General features: G+C 46.4%; 1 protein-coding gene across 3 annotated transcripts in view; it reads left to right on the forward strand.

Annotated features, from left to right (window-relative positions):
• The first annotated feature begins 8,744 nt into the window (after window positions 1–8,744).
• Window positions 8,745–19,979, forward strand: part of LOC113580300 (FERM, ARHGEF and pleckstrin domain-containing protein 1) — a 33,300-nt gene continuing 22,065 nt past the window's right edge. For all 3 annotated transcript variants that reach the window (XM_027014759.2, XM_027014760.2, XM_035536338.1), the window contains exons 1-2: window positions 8,745–8,955; window positions 12,858–13,047. In XM_027014759.2, the coding sequence (XP_026870560.2) occupies window positions 12,883–13,047 (165 nt within the window). In that variant the 5' untranslated portion in view covers window positions 8,745–8,955; window positions 12,858–12,882. The remainder of the gene's footprint in view (window positions 8,956–12,857; window positions 13,048–19,979) is intronic.

Consider the following 19,979-nt stretch of genomic DNA (forward strand, 5'->3'; position numbering starts at 1 on the left):
AGCCCAGGAGCTTCAACATCACACTGGGAGCCTGTCCTCACGTAGCTTGGTGCACATCCCTGAACAATGCCATGCAGTATTCTTCAACGGTAGTCCATTTTCAGACAACGTCAGGACTAATACTGTCCCTGCTTTGTATGTCAGCTTCACACATCAGGTCTTTGGGTAAAGCGACTAGGTACTGATCTTGGCTTCAGTGGCTAAATTATTTCTGCCTGCACAGTTGTGCACCTCAGTTCCTGGCACTAAAATAAATGAGTGACCGGTCTGTTTAGTACGTTTCAGGAGTTGATCCAGCATAATGTGGCACAGTCTGCACACAGCTAGGAGTACTGTCCGTCCTGGACCATGGCAAGGTCTTGACTTTCTCACCACTGAAGCTGCTATGGTAGGTCCCTTAAAGTAGCAGTGTGTAAGATTTAGCAGCATCTACTGGTGAGGTTGCAGATTACAACCAACTCAATTCCCCTATTAGAACCTATGGTGTCCATCAGGTGCCAAGCTACTTCCATAATGATATCATCATCTCTGACCACATCGAGTAGCCATAATATGTCAAGTGATAAGGTTATTTAGATAGACATTTAAAAATTGTATTTAGTTATTTAGTCTGTAAAACTCTAGGGGATAGCTAACATGTAGTATAGTGAATACTACTGTTACTTGTTCTGTATCACTGTAGCATTTTAGTGCTAATGGTAGCTAACAGCTTTGAATGCTGTGCATGAGGTAACATTAGCAAAGTAAGGCTTAAAAGCTATTTTATTCAAAGCACTTTGTCTGATTGTGAGATAGTGTTAGCGGGACACTTTCACTGGCAATAACTTTTATCAGCTGAAATTACAACTGTGGCAGCAATTACATATTTTTCGATATTGACACAGGGAGAAAGATTACTTGTACTGGTATCTATGAACATCACCATGCTCTAGCCAAAGCTACCAAACAACAAATCACATTTAGATTGGTATGCTAAGTTGCCTGTCCAACAGAAGACAGGCAACTTTGGCATCATTCTGAAAACATTTGCTGCTCATCCGCAGTTTCCATCTGGGAAAGGCCACATCAGTGTTTATCCTTGTTTTCTACCTTGCCCAGACCGGTTTTATTTAGCCTCTTTATGATTTTGTTTCAAAATTTCTGACAGATAAATGGCATGCAGGGAGATGCCAATCTCAGTCTGATGTGGTATCTTAGCTGACCAATAGTTTGCTCAGATAGTGGCAAGCACGATACAAGTGGTCCAGTTCCTCAGATTGCTACAAAGAGTTACTTGCAATTAATAAAGAGAAGTGGAAGTTCTTCACAGGATGGGTCGGTATCGAAGTGTGCTTGGAACAAGGGAGAACACAGACGCTCTGACTTTTCTAAAAGGCGGCATCTTGTCCTCTGCAAAACCAGGCCACTCTGCATGACTTCCCACTGTGAACAAATCATGCACTTTGGTGACCTGCAATGCCGTCACACCTGACACAGAAGAAGAGGTCACACCAGTCACACCAGACACAGAAGATGAGGTCACACCAGACACAGAAGATGCCGGAGATTTGTCCCCCAAGAGCTTTGACACACAACAGAAGCCAGAGATTTGTCTTTGATCTGTGTTGAGTCACACGCTGCTGGTTGAAGCAGAGATCGACAGTAATCATGAAGTTCATAAATGTCACTAAACAGGGACTCTGACACAGTCGGATACGAGTCAGTGGTACGGGGAAGGAGAGGAGACTTCGTCAGAGGCAGCATAGCCAGGCTGTGCTCTCCGTGGAAAGGCCTTTTTAAACCCCTTCCTGATGACACGTCAGCCAGCTTTTTACCAAGCCAATGAGTTGCACTTTGCACAGACTTCACCCTGCTATGAGGTTTGCAGGAAATAAGAATGTTTGGTTTCAATTATAGCAGCTTGTCTTTTTACCGTTGGCATAATGCTGCTCCCTGTGCATGAGTTGGTTGAAGCTTCCTTCAGATTATTCACTCCAAGACCCAAATATACTGCACATAGACACTCTCGTCCAGAGAAAGGTACGTGCATTTATCAGTGCAACAGCGTGTGGGAACCTAACCCAAGACCTTCCTTCACTTTACTAATGCCTTGATCATCTGCCTGCTTAACCGCGTGAGCCACACTCAGTCATCATAAGCTTCTGACGATGGACACAGTTTCCATTGACCAAGATGAATCTTGCCACACAAAACGAACAGCCAGTAACAACAGGTTTGTGGAAAATATCAAGTAAGAACTCAGCGTCCTTCTGTGCTTCTCTGCAAACTTGCATTCTGAACCATCATCCTGTCATGCGGGATGCAAAAAAAGAGCATTTCCTGCATAAGCTGGGTATTTATAATAAGATGGGTACACATTACAAGACTCCACACGACTTCTAGCTGGTGAGCATGTCAGATTTAATGACGGCAATTTTTGAAACTTGCTGCTTTTTCTGCCCCAGAGGCTGTCACACTAGACAACTGGGAACGGTGCGGGAGAGTAACGGCACAATTCCCTCGCATTACGCCACACTAAATCTCATATTGCGTCGTGAGAGCCCCGTGAAGCCGGCTTATTTTGGTAGCCAATCAATGAGAAGCACGGCGGAATAAGAAGATATGCGTTGCTCCGTGCAGCTGCAGAGCAACTAGCAAACTCACCATTGTCTGTAGAGCGTGTCCTCCTTTGAGCGGGGACAAAATGCGTCGTTTAGAGCGCACTCACTTGCAGGGTCAGAAAACCATGGCTTGGCATGACTTGATGATAAGACTGCTGACATAAGATGTGGAGCTGTGTACAGACACAGCACTAGACCTTGTATCAAATGATGGTCTGTAGGAGTGAAACAACTTGCACTTCAAATTTTTATTTTATTTTAATTTTTTTGTAATGGTGAACAATACATGGAAAACAAATTAGAAAGAATTAGCAGACTGAATGATTTGCAAAGGCATAAATATGTCAAAGATATTCTAAAGTTTAGCGATGTTTAAGGAATTACAGTAATCCCTCATCTGCTTTCTGATATTCCCACGGAATATGTCGCTTTGTGGATAACACTGGGACATTTATGTCTGTGTATTGTGCTGAGTGACTGGATGGTGTTGCTGTTGGATGTGAGTTCTTTTGTTGTTAGATCAATGCTCGGCGTGTTCCGTCTACGCTGATGCTACTAATGATATCTGTGTGTATGCAGAGCACTCCTCGTCACTGTTGGGATAGACAGTGATTCTTTGGCTCCATTATAGATGGTGGTGCTTGTCTTCCTTTTCACTTTCCGACCGTTGTCTGGGCTTTTTGTCGACAAAAGAACAGCAGTTCATACAGTGTGGAATTCTGCCAGGTATCTATGCCGTACCGCTATTCAAAGACCCGGCACTAAGCTCACTGCTTGCCTGTCTCTGCGCAATGCGCGCAGTACCTGTCGAGCCTCATGTCTGTGGGCGCGAGGCCGCTGTGTTCTGGAAACAACCTCACCTTCAGCTGTGCCACCACCGTGGACTCAGTTGTGCACTTCACCTTGATCCTGGGAAGCAGCAGGCATTCCGCACAAACAGCGACGAAGCTCTCTGGCTTAAAGCCACGGGAGCAATGTTCCGGCCTGAGGTTCTGTCATGCCTGTTACTCAGCCTGAGTTACCAGATGACTTCTTGTTGCTTTATGGTCTTCGCTTGCGCCTGTGCTCTGGAAACCGCCATTGTTGGCCACTCCTCCCGTAATGTTTGTCAGAGCACATATGTGCAACAGTGAAGGATCAATCGATTTCAATTAAGATATTGATATTTTGACTTTAAAGTCCCATGTTGGGGGCTACACTGTTGCCTTTGCGTGCACCTGTTTAATGTTGAGAATGTAACTGTCTTTTAATGAGTGCAAATGACCCCCAACACCCCCAGCTGCCCCAATCCTGCATTCACACCGTTAACCATAGTGAAGCCATAGGAATGCAAAGAGAAAACGAGGCCTTCTAATGCACACTAAAGCTGTGTGAATGTATATATATAAATGTATGTGCCTGCTGTGTCTGTACCAGAGCTTCCATAGTCACAGCACTTGTGTGTGTGTGTGTGTGTGTGTGTGTGTGTGTGTGTGTGTGTGTGTGTGTGTGTGTGTGTGTGTGTGTGTGTACACGTGTGTGTGTGTGTGTGTGTGTGTGTACACGTGTGTGTGTGTGTGTGTGTGTGTGTGTGTGTGTGTGTAAAACCTGAACCACAGTAGTAGATGAGGATGCTATTCTGCTTTCCCTGTCAGAGAACCGAGAGAGCAGGTGGGCGGCTGGTGAAAGAATGAAGAGAAGAACAGAGTCTTTCAGCCCTCAGCCCAACATAGGCACAAGTGGGTGGTGTGGAGGTACCACAGCCAGTTTACACCCCGAGCTGCTCTCTCACACACACACACACATTAGCAAAAACTCTGAGTACCCTCTGATTATCTTATTATAGAATACTTATTTATGGTTCTAAATTATCACTGATTCATACTGCGTACCTCTAAAAAGCCCTAATCTGTAACTACAATAAATGTCATTTAAGGGCTATTTTTACAGTGGTTTTTATATAAAGGTTTTGGCTATAATTCGCACATCATTTCTGAATGTTAATGAATCATCCTTCTTCCTGACAGTTGTGCGTATGTGGGAGCACTCCATGTTTTGTGTGCATGCCAAGATTCTCCACAAGCCTCTCACTGTACAGTCCACTACAACTAAGCCCTTGCACAACTATTTCTCCTCTGCAGATTGGTGTAATATTCACTAACCTACTTTCTAAACACATTCCCTGGCCATTTGAGCTCGGTGCATGAGCATTCCAGAAGTGTATGATTACGTTTACAGATAATAGCCCAAGTGTTGGCATGCATGTTTCATCTTGTCATCACTGGTCAGTTTCTGACCACAAGACCACTGCTGACCAGATATTATTTGGATAGCAGACCACTGTCAGTACGATCCTACTGTACATCTAAAAGGAGTTTCTAATGTAGTGGCCGGTGTCTGTATTTAACAAATGTTCCTGATCTCTACAGAGGGGCTATAATTATAAAGACAGCAGCATTTCAAAAAATCCCAGAGGTCACTACAACACTAAGACAGAGTCCGGTATGTCTCGTGCAGTTATTCACATACCAGATCTGGGTAGATTTCTCCTGAAGAAAAGCCATCTCAAGTTTTCTTCGTCTCTGTGTGCTCTAAAAATGAGGTCACAGTAGACTGGAGCTGTGTGGCAACTTGCTCAGTGAAATAGGGAAAAATGTCTTCCTGTATTTTTCTGCCTGTGGCTTTTCCACTGCTACCAGTGAGTGAATCATTGCTTCAGCTACTGTTCCCACACGGGGAATTCCCTGAAAGATTTAGGTAAGGTGAAGTCATGCTCTCTTTTAAACTTCGATGATATTTTGTCCTAAAAATTTCCTTTAAGATAAATAAAGAAATTAAATGTATAGTTGCCTACTTTGAGTCAGTACATAGATTCTGTATAAAATCAATTCATTCATTCATTTATTTATTTTTTAAAAAGAGGTAACTTAAACCAATTCGGGAGACTGCCAGTTCGAGTCTCATGTCTCTGACGCCACAACCGTTCCTTGCCAGGTTATCTATGGAATCACAGCAGGCTTGTGCTCTGGGTGACTTTATTCCACTCTCGCTATATCAGTCAGTGATGCTAACCAACTACAGCATCTGTACAGAACACCAGCAGTTTTTTGGGTGTAAAAAAATTTTTGGTAAAAAATAAAATAGGTATGAATTAACAACAACAACAAACAAAATCAAAACTAGAATAATTCCAGCCTTTGGAGGAAGAACCCCTCCAGTGGATCACACCTCTTTGTTACGCCTGCAGCTTTGGAGGGCCATTTCATTTCAGGGTGATGTTCAGCTGACTGCAGCGAACCTGCAATCATCACTTTTCCATACCCCAGTGAGCGCTGCTCAGGTGCAGCCTCAACCCAAAACGGTTTCCTGCTGTGAAAGTTTCTCAGTGACAGTGCCCATTAGTCTGGTGTCAAAATGAGTTGTTTCTAGATGTCAAATGAAAGTGACTCTGCTAAAATACTCAAAAGAACAGCGAGTCACCATCTTTAGCCCCTTATTCTCCTACAGTAAGTTCCTGATCTTTTGGGTTTTGAAGCTGAGGCTCTTTTGTGTGTTTTTTTGTGTGTTTTTTGTGTGTGGCTGAATCGATGTCACACAAATCTCATTCATAAAATAAATAATGTAACAGTCTCCCCTGCAGAATGAAGAGAGAGACAGTGAACTGAGATTGTAGGTCTTACTGTCCCACCCCTTCTGCCTGGATGTTCATTCTCCGTGTGATTTTTGGTGGCCTCTGCTGTTTGGCTGTGGGAAGACGCTTCATTTTAGGAACGGCTTCCACGTGCCATCTTTTGAGGTGCTTCAACAGCAAATACCTTTGATCATGTACAATGTGCTAGTTGTTTGAAGGTCCGTAAAATGCTGTCGGAAAACATGGTGGGTTCTTTCGGGTGTTCTGAGTAATAACACAGCCATTACCAGTGAAGACATCATGTACTCTGAGTGGTCCTAGTATTAGGTACACCTACTCAATGGCTGCACCTGTACTTTTCAGTCAGTTCTATGCAAAGTTCATTGGCTCAGGGTAAACCAGCTTGGTCTCTGCACACTTGTGCCACATTCCTATCGGCCTCTTTTTTGAACGACCTGTTTTACAAAACAGAGCAGGTAACGCGGGCAGTGGTAGCACAGTGGTTGCGCTACTTGTAGGCCCTTGTAATGGGAAGGCTGCTGGTTCAAGCCACACCTCTGCCACTGTTGGGCCCCTCAGCAAGACCCTTAACTCTCAAGTTGTACTCAGTCATTATTGTAAGTTGCTTTGGATAAAAAGTGTCAGCTAAATGTAATGTCTAGGTGTAACATATAAGTAAATTCATATATATATATATATATATATATATATATCTGCCTATTCTATATTCATCAAGTGTTGTCATTAAGAGCATTTACCAGTGCATTTAAAATATAAATGTACATTAAAAGGTCACTCACGAAAGAGGCCAATAAAGGTATAATTAGCCGCAGCACAATTGGCAGCCGTTTTGTCACAGCTGTGGTAGGTGTACCTGCTCACTCGCCGTATTAAACTGTGAAATTTCTCCGTGTGTCCCTGTGTTATTTGGTTACTTGAGGGAGCTGACATTGCAGGTCTGCAGCACAGGGCCTGTAGTGCACCAGGCGGAAGGTATCACTGGGGCAAAGATCCACGTACGTGGATTTGGAGGCTTGAGTCGACTCCGTCTGTCACCATGGTAACCCACCGGGCCTAGCAGAAAGTGTGGGGCGCAGAAGAGTTCTAATGGGGTCCATAACCGCATGTATATAACCGCATGTTTTTGAACTGGCTGTGTGGGGTGATTGTGCAATATCACACAAGATATGTTTTTCTCATGAGATAAACCACATGTGGTTTTTTAAAACACTGAAAGAAGGGAAGAATTTTTGGTAGTGAACCAGTTTTGTTTCAGTGATTGCATTTGGAAAATCGTGTCATTGAGTAAGAAATTAAAAGATTTGTGGTGTCCTGTCCGCTCACAGGTGTTGATATTATTCAGTAGCTAGTAAATATATAGTACCTATGCACAGTATATTACCTTAGCAAACTCATGGAAAATTCAGTAGTTCGGTCATGGTATTTGCCTGTTTGATTCTTAAAAAAACAAAACAGGCAAAAGTCCTATTACTAGGCCTAGATAGCGATACCTTTTGACAAAGGTTTCATAGATCACCTAATACAGAGATATATAACAGTCAGCAGGTTACCCTTTTAATGTTTTACCCACACGACACTAAGGTTTCTTTTATCTATCTGGGGTTTGATTTGGTTTAAGGGTGTAACACATTAACTGCCCGGCTTACAGCTGACGTCTGCCGTACATTTTAAAGGACGTTCTACTGGAGGAAAGCATGACGCACAAACAGAAACAAACGATAACTCATTCACAGAGTCATGAACGTGGGCTCGGAGTGAAAACACGAGACCTTTGAGAAGGGAATGCGGAAGTAGTTCTCCTGAAATGTAAGAATGCACCTGCCTCATGCTAGTGACAGAGGAGACTTTGTTGATATACACATGTGCTCTTTGTGATAACATCAGTTACTTTTCACTGAGGCACATGCATAGTCAAGTCATCGTATTCAGTAATGAATTAGCAGGATCGGTTTCCCTCTGTAAAATTTATTTGCCTCCAGAGACTTAACAATACTGCATTCACAATCAGCTTAAGTGTTAGGCAGTAAATGGCAAGAAAAACAGTAAAACTGTTCACAGACTGACTTTATGCTTTGAAAAATGTAACCACAGTCCACAGAGCCCTTAGTGTAATTTTACTTAAGTCGATGACACCTAAGTACACATTAAACAGCTTTAAGAATAATGAGCTACTAATATGTCACTCCACAGTATGTGACTGAGGCAACGTCCCCTAAACCTGATTAACTTTACTATCACATTGTTTGTAGGTCTACTAATGTAACTTTGGAACTAATGGCACTAAATATTTGTACAAAACCTGTTTGGTAATAACATTAACGACACGATTCAACTGCGTGTTAGCTGACTATACTGCAAAGGCAAAATTGGAACATAAGAATGTCCAGCTGCCCCAGATCGGTCTTCGACTGTTAAGAGCCGCTTTCTGCCGCTAGGTGGCAGTATGCGCGTAAACTCCCTGGCTTATGGAGCAGCTGCTATGCGCGCTCCCGTAGCTGGAGGCACTGCGCGTCTCTTATTGTTCCACGTACGAGCTCTCTGTGGCTCTCTCTCCAGCGTAAAGCTCGTCCCCACGGGCAGCCGGCCGACATGGCGACCGCGAAGACGCTTTTACCCGGGACAGTGCGTGTGCTCCGTGTTTAGACTGGTCTGGGTTGTAAAGGCTGTAGGGTCGTAGGGCTGCCGAGAGAAGAGGCGACGAGGGAGCCGCGTTTTGTAACCCGGGTGAGTAACTGCGCGTTCCTTGTCTCCAGCAGTAGCGACATTGTAGCTGTTTGAAAAACGAGGCGATAAAATGTAGCCAGCGACACTTCGGGAACGTTCCGAGTCGGAACTACGCTCAACGTGTCCGCGGACGGTCACGTCTACCACGGTCTCCTCTCCCGGCCAGCAGCTCGGTTGGCCAGCCACGTCTCCCTTCAACGTTTGGAGGCGCCTTGCCATACGGCTTTGATTAAACGTTACCACCTCGGACGGTGAGACGGTCCTGGACACCTTAAGGGGTTTGTCTCTGGGAGGGTAGGTAAACGTAGATCAGCGAAGGAATCGTGCCAGGACGCGTGGACGTTTTGCTGGGGAGATTATAGCCTATTCTGTGCAGATATTGAGTCGTTTCACCCCTCTGAAAGTGGAAATGGCCTACAGCCCGAGGTAGGCTCAGTGGCTCTGGGTACCACTGTAGCCCAGCTAATCATTTAAACCAAGTGTTTCCCCATCACACCGAGATTGATGGCAGTTTGTGTTTGTAGGTCTCTCTCTATGGAGCTGTCAGTCAATTGCACCTCCACCACAGAGTACATTCGGTCATTATTGGCGTGTTACACGTTACTGACACGATCTACTGCAGCGTAAGAACATGTGCACTTGTGTGAACCACGTCATTCATTCACTGTAGCTGTTAGATGAAGGAGCACCTCAGCCCTTTCAGCACTAGATCTAGAGCGATAGGATCATGTAGCGTGCCAACTACAATGGTGAGAAGTTAGATTTTCTATGTTCATTTTTCTTTCCACCACAAGTCAGTTGGATCAAATGCCCTTTCGCTGGTTGTGCCACACCCAGACGTGTGTTCGCCGCTCGGCGAGGGGGTTTATGGAGTGAGTGAGGTGGGATTTAAAGTGATCACATCCAGGGAGAAGAAGGCAGAGAGAAGTATACTTGTGTGGAGCAAGAACAGAGGAGCCACTGTTCCTGTACAATCCCCAATATCTCTCTCTCTCTCTCAAATCTCTCACATTCTTATGTGGAATTTTCTTTGTAAACAACTTCAAAGCCAACTGGAACCCCAGTGGGGTCACATCACAGTCCTTCCGGCCGCTGGAAGCCACTCCTGTTTCAGGAGTGGGATTTGTTTTGAAGGAAGAAGCTCTTCTACCCTGTATCCGCTTCCACGCATGTCTGCAGTAATACTGGGAAAACTGCAGGATTTAAATGAAGAGAGAGAGGAAGAGGATGAGAGAGGGAATGGGGGGTGGGAGAGATTTTGTATTATTTGTTTTGATTTATGAGCTTGAAGGCAGGACAGGCCATAACAGAAGCCAACTTAGACTATCCAGATTTACACTTCTGAGGCTGCCAGTAAACGTTGTTGGACTTGGGAGATACCCAGTTCTAATCTAAACACTGCAGACTTCTAGTAAGACCTCATATTTTGTCCCACTGTTTGAAAGTGAGACTGGTTCAGAATGATGGTTAAAGTTTGTGGTGTTGATTGGTATATTTCTCTAGCATGAAATAAATGTCAAATAATTGCTGAGTATCTGCGCCATTGTGTAATACAGCTGCTGTTGGGTGTTTGATATCCTGGGTCAGTCTCTCGCTCTCAAAGATGAATTTCACCTTCAAAAGCTTGGAGGGTTTCAGTTAATGCTTAATGAACCTTTTCTGAGGGTAACTGAGTAAATGTGTACTGTGACTGACTGGACAGAAAGTTTCTGAGATAACTATATGATGGTTTGACAAACTATTAGAGACCAACATATGCCATCTTGTGTTGTGGTCTGACTGCAGTTGACTCTGTCAGTTCAGTCCAGTGTGAGAGTGTCTGAGGGATGAATGCTCATTACTGTGCGGAAACTCTCCCTCTTCATAGTTCTCAGATGCCTCACCATTAACCTGTGTGGGTGTCAGAAGGTCAGGCGCTATGATCTCATCACAGATGCAGATCGCCTGCCTCAGCATAACAGCCCTACAGGAATCCTCCTCTCCATTGTAACCAGTGTAACACATGGACAGGATCCTCTATAGGGCAGTGTCTTCATACCTGTGGGGAAAGTATCAGAGGGCTGTACGCAATGCGCCATGTCGTTCTCGTGAAGTAGTAGTAGGATTCAGATTGTATGTCGCATGTTGAGAATAAAGTCATTTTCTGTTGCCCCATCTCTGACCAAAGAGGTTCCATAATGTTGTTCCATTACACAGAATGCAGTTATCTCACTGTATGGAGAGACTACATTGTGTTTCTATAGCTAGATAAAACATACAAAACATAAAAATTACATCAAATACAATTTACCATCATAGGCTTTATCTCTCTCTCTCTCTCTCTCTCTCTCTCTCTCTCTCTCTCTCTCTCTCTCTCTCTCTCTCTCTGTCTCTCTCTCTCTCTCTCTCTCTCTCTCATCATCTCTCATCATTGCCCCCTCCTCTGGCTCTGACCCCCCCCTCCCCTCTTGCTGAGGACTTGCGGTGACATCACTATTCTGGAATGTGTGATAAACGGTGGAACAAAACTAAAAATCAGAGATTGAGGGGAGAGAGTGAGCGCAGCAGGCAGGCCTTCCGTTTAACGGCCCAGTGAGTCTCAGAAAGCCCAGGAGTCAGCGCTGGTACCAGAGCCTCTTCTGGGTCAACACGTGCTCACACAAGCAGAGCAAAGAAACACCTCTCTGGAAGCCGAGGCCTGGTGTGGTTGGTTGTTGTTAGGAAGGATATTGAATTTCAGCAAAACACATTAAGGGTGAGTCTTTCTGCTCTCTGCAAGGTCTCATTAAGAGTATCGCAGTAAAATATGTGTGACCTTTTGGAAAATTTGGTCTTTTGAAGGCCAGTCTGGTATTGTTTAACTCGTGTGTGTCCTAGGTGTGTCCTGGTGAAAAGTGTTGGTAGTAATTTGACACCCCGCATAAGATGGTGGCTTATTTAATGACTGTCCCTTAGGGCAGCATTATTCTGAAAGGGTTCCTCTGGGTCCTAATGTTCTTTTACTTGGTGTGGTCTAAACTGGTTCTGTGAACTCCAGGAAGCACTTCAGAATTTAGCAAATCAAACAGCCATTTTACTGTTATCCAGTCTGGAGCTATTTGAATCAGGAAGTCTCTTCTTTGGATAGTGGGAGACGTTGGAGCCAGTCTAGTAGCTCATGATAATAAGTCATGGTGGAAGAAAGATGATTGAAATGTTTTGATTGCATACATTTTGTTTAACTGTTTTCAGTGGCTGTTTCTATAAATGGTAAAATCAGTCTCAGTTCCTACTCTCGTTTGGAATTATCTGCATATGTGTTTTGCTAGAATACAGAGTTACTCCGCTTAAACATGCAAAATGGTTTTATTGTACTCCCAGTGCACCCACCGAAAATTCCAGTTGGTCGTAAGCACGCTTTCTGCCCCCCGCTACTGCAGTAAGAAAGAACACATGTTACACTGGATGTTTCTGTATCATATGGCTAAAGACAGCAGTGCAGAGTCCCCTGTGTTTCAGACCATCCATTAGAGCCAGAAACATTCCACAGGATCACCGGGTGGGTTGTGGCCTTCAGAGATCAGTATTCTCACAAGGTCCGATGAACCTAGATGGAAATTTTCTCGCCTGTCATGCAGCAGGCATTCCGCTGGAACAGATGCCTTAATTTTGAGTCGGTTCCAGCTTTCTGCATGGTGCAGATTGCAGTTTCAAGTAAAATCCGATTTATGCAAACCTCCGCTCGTGCCTCAGTCCGCTACAGCCATTTGCACCCTGTGGTTTAATTATGATTTCATTACGGAGCAGGAGGGTCAGGGTCCTCTTTTTTTCTTTTCATCCTGCTGTAGACCACAGGAGGCTGGCCTCAGATCTGTACTGTACAGCCAAATCTCAATGTGTGATATCTGTGTGTGTGTGTGTGTGTGTGCGCGCTCATCCTCCAGGCCTGCAGAGAGAGCGAGGAAGACCATGGTGGAGCAGGAGCCAACGGCGGGGCATCGGCTGGGCGCCCCCGACACACTGGGCATCAGCACGCTGGAGGCCGGGCAGAAGCCGCCTGCTGTGCCCTCCGGCCGGAGGGCCGCTGTCAGGGTGCGCATGCTGGACGACTCAGAGGAGATATTTGACGTCTCAGTGAGTGGCCCTCTAACAACCCAACACACACACACACTTTGTGAGTCAAAGGGGTTCGGTGCCTCCTGAATTGTCCTGCGTACACCGTTGTGTTTCAGTGCTGACTGCATCACCAGAGCATGAAGGACAGCACTAACTGCAGGTTCTTGTTGACATGGTAACCAAACGAAGCCTAAAGTCGCTTCTTGCATCGTTGAGCAGAACGCATAATCGTTCAGCTCCGGAGAGCCGACCCTGCCACGGCTCCGGCTGTAAAATTTCACTATTTAAAGTGTTTGGAAATTAATTATTAGTATTTCGTTCACTCGCTGTTATTTTGAGATTATGAGATTACGACACTTGCGTCGGAGGGCCCGACCGCTTCCTGCCTGGCGGTGTGAAACGAAACGTGGCAGCCCCAAACTTTGCCGCTGCCACGGCGATCTGCTCAGGCGGGTGTGTGGCGCCAGCGTTCTCCTGCTGGAGGCAGGTGGGTCCCCTCTCCGACCTGCCGTGGTTGCCGGGAAGTCCGCGCGTCCCGCCGCTGAAAGTGTGGCGTGAGCTTCTCGCCGGGTGGAGTCTGAAACCGTGTGTTTATTTTTACGCTGGCTATTGCAGTTTTTTCTTTCTTTTTTTTCAAACCGCTCCTGAGGCGAGAAGGAATGAGGCAAAAGGAAATGGAATGTGAGAGAGGTACAGCGCACGTGTGTGTGCGTGAGTGCGCACGTGTGTGTGTTTGTGTAATGAGAGAGTGGGGGGTGGGGTGGGGTGGGGTGGGGGGCAAGCGAAGACCAGGTCTTGTGCTGAGTTTACTTTGGCTAGAGCCCTGCTGTGCTGCTAAAACTCCGTCCTTACACCACACCATCTGATGGTTGGTCTGAACCGTGTTACTGCTCTCGCTGGTACCCAGTTCCCCAGTCCAGCTGCTGAGAGGAAATGGGTTTGTGCACTCCGGAGAATTTTGGCCTTGCCACTTGGCTGTGACTAAGGACTGTGTTTTTCCAAACTTCACACTCAGGGCCTTGTACTGTGTTCCTGCCCTGTGCGAGACCTCTTCTCCTTAAATTTGCAGAGAGAGCCTCGGTCAAATTGAGGAAGAAGTATAAGGATTATTTGTGCTGTAAAAACTGCAAACCTCTGTTAAGAAACATTCTGACTCCAAAAGGGCTTTTTTTTGACCACAAAACTAGATATGGCATTTTATTTAAAATATATTGTCTATGGAAAAACATAATTGCATCTTTAACTTCTAGATAATCTTATTAGTGTAACTGAGTGTTTTACACTCTTTCTAGTAACTGTGTTAGATGAACATATCTGATTTTCTTATTTCTTATTTCAGCTTTTTTTTTTTTGCAGATGTGCACACCAAACATTTTCTTGCATAAAGATTAGTGAGACTGTAGACTCTGACTTCATTGTGACTTACTGTTGCGCTGGTGTCATAATAAACTGCGGATTAGGAACAAGGACACTAAAGAGATGAAACCCAGTTTGTATTGAACGGCGTGCTGCCCGAGGTGTGTGTGCGCGCCCAGCGCGGGGAGCGTCCGAGAGGCGGCCCACTCCGACCCGCGGCGCTGCCGACCCGCTGAGCACTTCACCCCTACTGTACTGGCCTCTTGTGCTCCCCGTGGTTCCCGCGGCACTGTTCTGCACAAAGGTGCACACGTACTGCAGCAGTACTGATCAGGACTCGGTGTTTACCCCAGTGAAGTAGCTAGGTGACGTTCTTCGAGCCCCAGGGCTGGGATGGGTTCACAGTGGGCTGAGTGGTTTGTAGCTCGGTTGGGGATATTGTAGAAACTGGTTTAGGTAGTTTATGGAGATGGCTTGTTTATTATTATTATTATTGTGTTATTACTACTACTACTGTCATTACTCTTATTACTCTTGTTATTACCACTGGCTTTATTATTGTTATTATAAAATTTCAAATTGGCATGGATAAAGAATCAATAACTTTTATCGAAACTTGTTTCAAGGGAAAAAAAACCAACTCTTCTAATCTTCGCTACACATTTCTGCCACAGTGATCATTCCAGCACATTCTCAGTCTTCTGTATTGAAAAATCACAGTCATCTGCCACAAGCATTTTGGAATCAGAAAGTGAGTCTTGTGTTGTGCCCACATTTTTTGGATGGCCTAAATGACACGGACCAGCGTCTCCCAGAGCCATCCTCCTTCAGCCGGGCTATCCAGGCCCTGTGGAATGTGTGTCCATGAATTAAAAAGTAATGCATTATGTGCAGCGTTCCAGCGTCCGCTCCACCTCCCTGGGACCACGGCCAACTGTTGTTCCGGCATGGCTGGTGTAGGAGACGCACAAGGCTGGGTTGGACGTGTTTCTGTATAGCAGCCTCCGTCTCCTTGACTCTGGACACAATTCCAGATTAATTGTCATCCGAATAAATGATGAAGAACGTCGGGCTTTGCCGGACCCGAACCCGCCGTTTGTCAGCAGGAATTCGTTATGGAAAGTTCTGTGGAAATATATTCTTAGCTATTCCAGTTTTTAGCCCGTGCTTGTTGTGTCAATACCACATAAACAGCGACCTCTGCCCAGCGGCCGGCGTTCCGTTTGGATGGCTGTCACCATCCGTCCAGCAGTGGTGTTGATGAATGGGCCGGTGCCCCATATGAGGCGTTTGGGATGAATCGGAACGTGGGGAAATCCCAGCGAATCCGGAAAAAACACACTTCAAAGTGAGGGACCGTTGGAAGCAAATGTTTGGTTTGAGCGAATGGGGGTGTGGGCGCGGCTTCCGCTGGGCACCGCCCGAAGAGTACCATTTGCCTTTAGGGCAGTCTGATAAATGAACATAGAATTCTTCCCATGCAGTCAGGAAATGTCAGATAAGCAAAGAAGCGCACGTTTATATATAGCAGAAAATCAGAATGCTTTGTCATAAAGAAAAACCTTTGAAAAGAACTTTTGACTAAGAAGTCTATCTCTCCCAGCTCACACAGACCACCACAGAGAGCAGAAGAGACCAGCTTGGGCCTCGCTGATAACCCATATTTTAAAAAACCATAAAAACCAGAGTGACCGAAGGAGGAAAGAGGAGGAAGGAGAGACTACTGCTCACAAGGCGCTTTACTGCCGTGTGGCATTGAGGGGAGGACCGTGCGGACTGAGCTGTGAGTTTGTTAATTGCTGGCAGTGCAGCTGAAGAGAGAGAATCGTTCTCACTGCTTTTATTTGCCTACTGGACAGTAAGTGCTGTAGCGGATGGCTGCGCGCTTGTTTGCATGTCCAGTGAGTTATTCCTAAGGAAGTGAAATGGATCATTGTTTATCTGTTGGAACCAGATGCTTTTGTGTGTCTGTGCGCACGTGTGTGTGTGTGTGTGTGTGTGTGTGTGTGTGTGTGTGTGTGTGTGTGTGTGTGTGCGTGTGCGCGTGCATGCGCGTGAGTGGGTGTGTTGCCTCTGTTCCACTTAAATGACAATCACACTGATCATCTCAAGCACCGGACCACTAGTGTAACACCCACCCTCCCCCACCAAGGACAGCCAGAGCTTCAATTGGAAAATTGGAAATCCCCCCTTAAATGACTAGCATGGGCATGTGTTACACACTTTCAGGGGGAAGTCCTACTCCTTCACAAAACTATCACAAAACATGTTCCTCTCACCTAAACATATCCCTGAAACAGCCTGCGTGGCTGTGGTTGTAGATGCACGGCCCAGAAACAGCCTGCGTGGCTGGGGTTGTAGATGCACGGCCCAGAAACAGCCTGCGTGGCTGGGGTTGTAGATGCACGGCCCAGAAACAGCCTGCGTGGCTGGGGTTGTAGATGCACGGCCCAGAAACAGCCTGCGTGGCTGGGGTTGTAGATGCACGGCCCAGAAACAGCCTGCGTGGCTGGGGTTGTATACGCACAGCCCAGAAACAGCCTGCGTGGCTGGGGTTGTATACGCACGGCCCAGAAACAGCCTGCGTGGCTGGGGTTGTATACGCACGGCCCAGAAACAGCCTGCGTGGCTGGGGTTGTATACGCACGGCCCAGAAACAGCCTGCGTGGCTGGGGTTGCTTCCGCAGCACCGTTCAAGTGCCCTGCAGCTGCTGTAATCTGTTCCAGAGATCAAATGTAACACTGAGTCCTCCTGGTATTTAAAATAAGCTCTGAATAAACATGACAGATGTGACTATGTGGTGATGTTCTGGTTTTTGAAAGGATGAGGGTTTTAAAGTCTTATTTATTGCAGTGTACAGCACCGCTGAGCCATGGTATGTGTCTCAGTGCTAAATGCATTAGCCACACTGTGCTAGTGGCAAATGTGAGTGATGGGAAACAGCAGTTTTCTGTACTTCAGAGAGGAGGCAGGACAAACTTCTGGACGTTAAAGCTGGCCACACGCTTACTGTCCTCCTGAAGTCATTTCGTTACAGCAAGGTTTCGGTAACATGAGTGCAACATGGTTATGTTTTGGAAGACAGGACTTTCTGAGGGTTATGGTAGAATTACAGAAAATCTACTCTGTGTACAAAAATACATAATGTATACTTTTGAGTTATACGTGAAAATGGCTGTTGAAAAGGTGAGCTTATCTGTCCTGGACTGCTGGCTCTGCTCTGCTGGGCTGAACCCATAATAGTGGACACGTTTCTACCCATGTATAATGAATGAGGGTGGAACAGAACTGGGAAATCAGGCCGCATTTTCACACGCACACAGGCACACTCAGCCACTGTTCCAGTCGCACTTCAAATTAACCTTTATGCTCTTGAAGGCAGAGAACTGGGACACTTCATCAAGCCCCTGATGCCCACTCCGAACACACACACACAGGCGCACACACACACACACAGGCGCACACACACACACACAGGCGCACACACACACACAGGCGCGCACACACACACAGGCACACAGGCCTTTTGCTTCTTTCACTTGAAATGGCTACATTATACTGCAACACATTAGTGACCCTGTGATGTCTGAGAGGCTCACAGCACAGCCAGAGTTATTTGTTACACATTTAATTTGCATATTACAACCTTCTACGCTGTCAAACACTAATATTACATTAATGATTGCAAAAAATAAAAAAGGAAACTAAAGTAAACTGTACTGCAAATTCCTAGTTTCTGTGCAGCAGAAATCTCTGCAGATGTTTTTATGAATGAAGCTCCACGTGAAAATGGCGACATTCCTGCTGAATGTCTTAGATATGTGCTCCTTACGTTGTAGCTATGGCGATGAGTCTCCATGGGGAGGCCAGGACCAAATAAAGCTGAATAGGTCGATTGTCGATGCTGTGCAGAGATTGTTGCTTCCCAAAAGGGATATTTTTTGTGTGTGTGCACGCGTGTGCTGTTGCATGTGTTTATGTCTGTGTGCGTGCGTGTGTCTGTCAGGAAGTTCCCACTGCGATTCTATTCTTATTCTGTGGCTCATGTCTGCTCAGCCAGAGAGTCTCCGAGGCTACACTTCCACTCACAGTTATGGGATTTTACAGCCATTCCACTTGGACAGCTGACCCCTTCCTTCACTCACCACGTTACTCCCGCTACCTTCTCTCTGCCTCTGTCTGCTCTACATGTGAAAGAGGGGGATGTGATGATGATGATGAGGAGGAGGAGGATGATGATGATGATGTAGAGCTGGCCCCACTGCATTAACTGTGCCGTTGGAAATAACCCGGGGCACTAATACCATTTGGTTCTGCTCAGAGGTCTTAGGTGATTGGGTTAAGTGGAAACCCTCCCTCTTCGTGGGCATGGCCCTGCACGCCACATTCGTGTGATGGAGGCACGGCTTTGGAGGTTGCCGGCGCAACGATAGCCCCTCCGGAGCCCGCGTGCAGCGTTCCGCTGCTAACGACTAGACACGTTGCTATGGAAACATGATTCTATAGCTTGCGGGACGTGCGGGTGTGCGTGTGTTTTGTGTATTTGTGATGGCCGTTAGGGTGAGTGCAGACAGGGTTATAGCAACACTATCAGTGAGATTCGGTCTGACGGACTTGTGTGGGAGATGCCCTCCGCCGTCTGGCCTCACCGTTTTGTGACCCTGTTTCTCGGCCCGTCAGCCAGACCAACTCTGGTGGAGCGAATGTGTGAAGCTCTGCGCGGTGATGATCCTTCAGAACAGACGATCACTGAGCCAGAAACCACTCCCTCGCAGACTTTCTTAAACTGCCATTCTGTTTTTACTCTGAGTTAAGTATCGGTTTGAGTTTCTTGTCATGGAAACCCGTGTGTTCGTCGCCATTTCAAGGCCACTGTGTTAACCACCCTGAACTCTGGGGTGACCGTGTAACCCCACCTCCCATTAACCTGCTGCCGTTGGCGCCAAGCCAAACCCGTGCTTCTGGGATGGGATCTGATGGGGGAGGAGATTCTGCTTGTATCTGATTCTGTGCTCAGATTGCATTGCATCATGCAGATTAAGTCCGGGTTTGCTCCAGCTTCCAAGTGGCTTTCCGGGCGTCGTTCTGGAGAACTGATATCCATGCGAGCTCCAGGTTGGAGCCGCGAGATGGAGGACCAGCGCTACACATGCCGCGTCTTTCCCATCCGGACTGCTTTTCCGAGCCTCTCCCGTGTGCAGCAATCCTGAGAAACAGCTGCAAGCACCGAGACCGCTCCGCTCTGGGCAGGTGGGGGGGGGGGGGTTGCCTCCCCCGCCTGCTCTCCATGGCCCTGCTCTGACCACACGCCCCGCTGGAATGCGTTCGGAAGCGCGTTATCTGTGCACAGAGCCTTATTTTGGTCGGAAAATCTCGCACCCTCTCCTATTTTTGGCTTATGCTGTCTGGAATGGTATAGAGTGAGAGAGAGATGCCAGCGTTCCTAAGACTCCAGAATCCTCCAGGAGCACTGCTTTGAGTTGCCATGGAAACTGCTATTGCATGAGTGCATGTTCATGTGTCTTAAAGACTTGCTTCTTGTCTCACAACATATCAAAATGTGGGGGGGATGGGGGGGGTAAACATGACCACA

Source organism: Electrophorus electricus, chromosome 2 (genome assembly GCF_013358815.1).
Source record: "Electrophorus electricus isolate fEleEle1 chromosome 2, fEleEle1.pri, whole genome shotgun sequence".
Lineage (NCBI taxonomy): Eukaryota > Metazoa > Chordata > Actinopteri > Gymnotiformes > Gymnotidae > Electrophorus > Electrophorus electricus.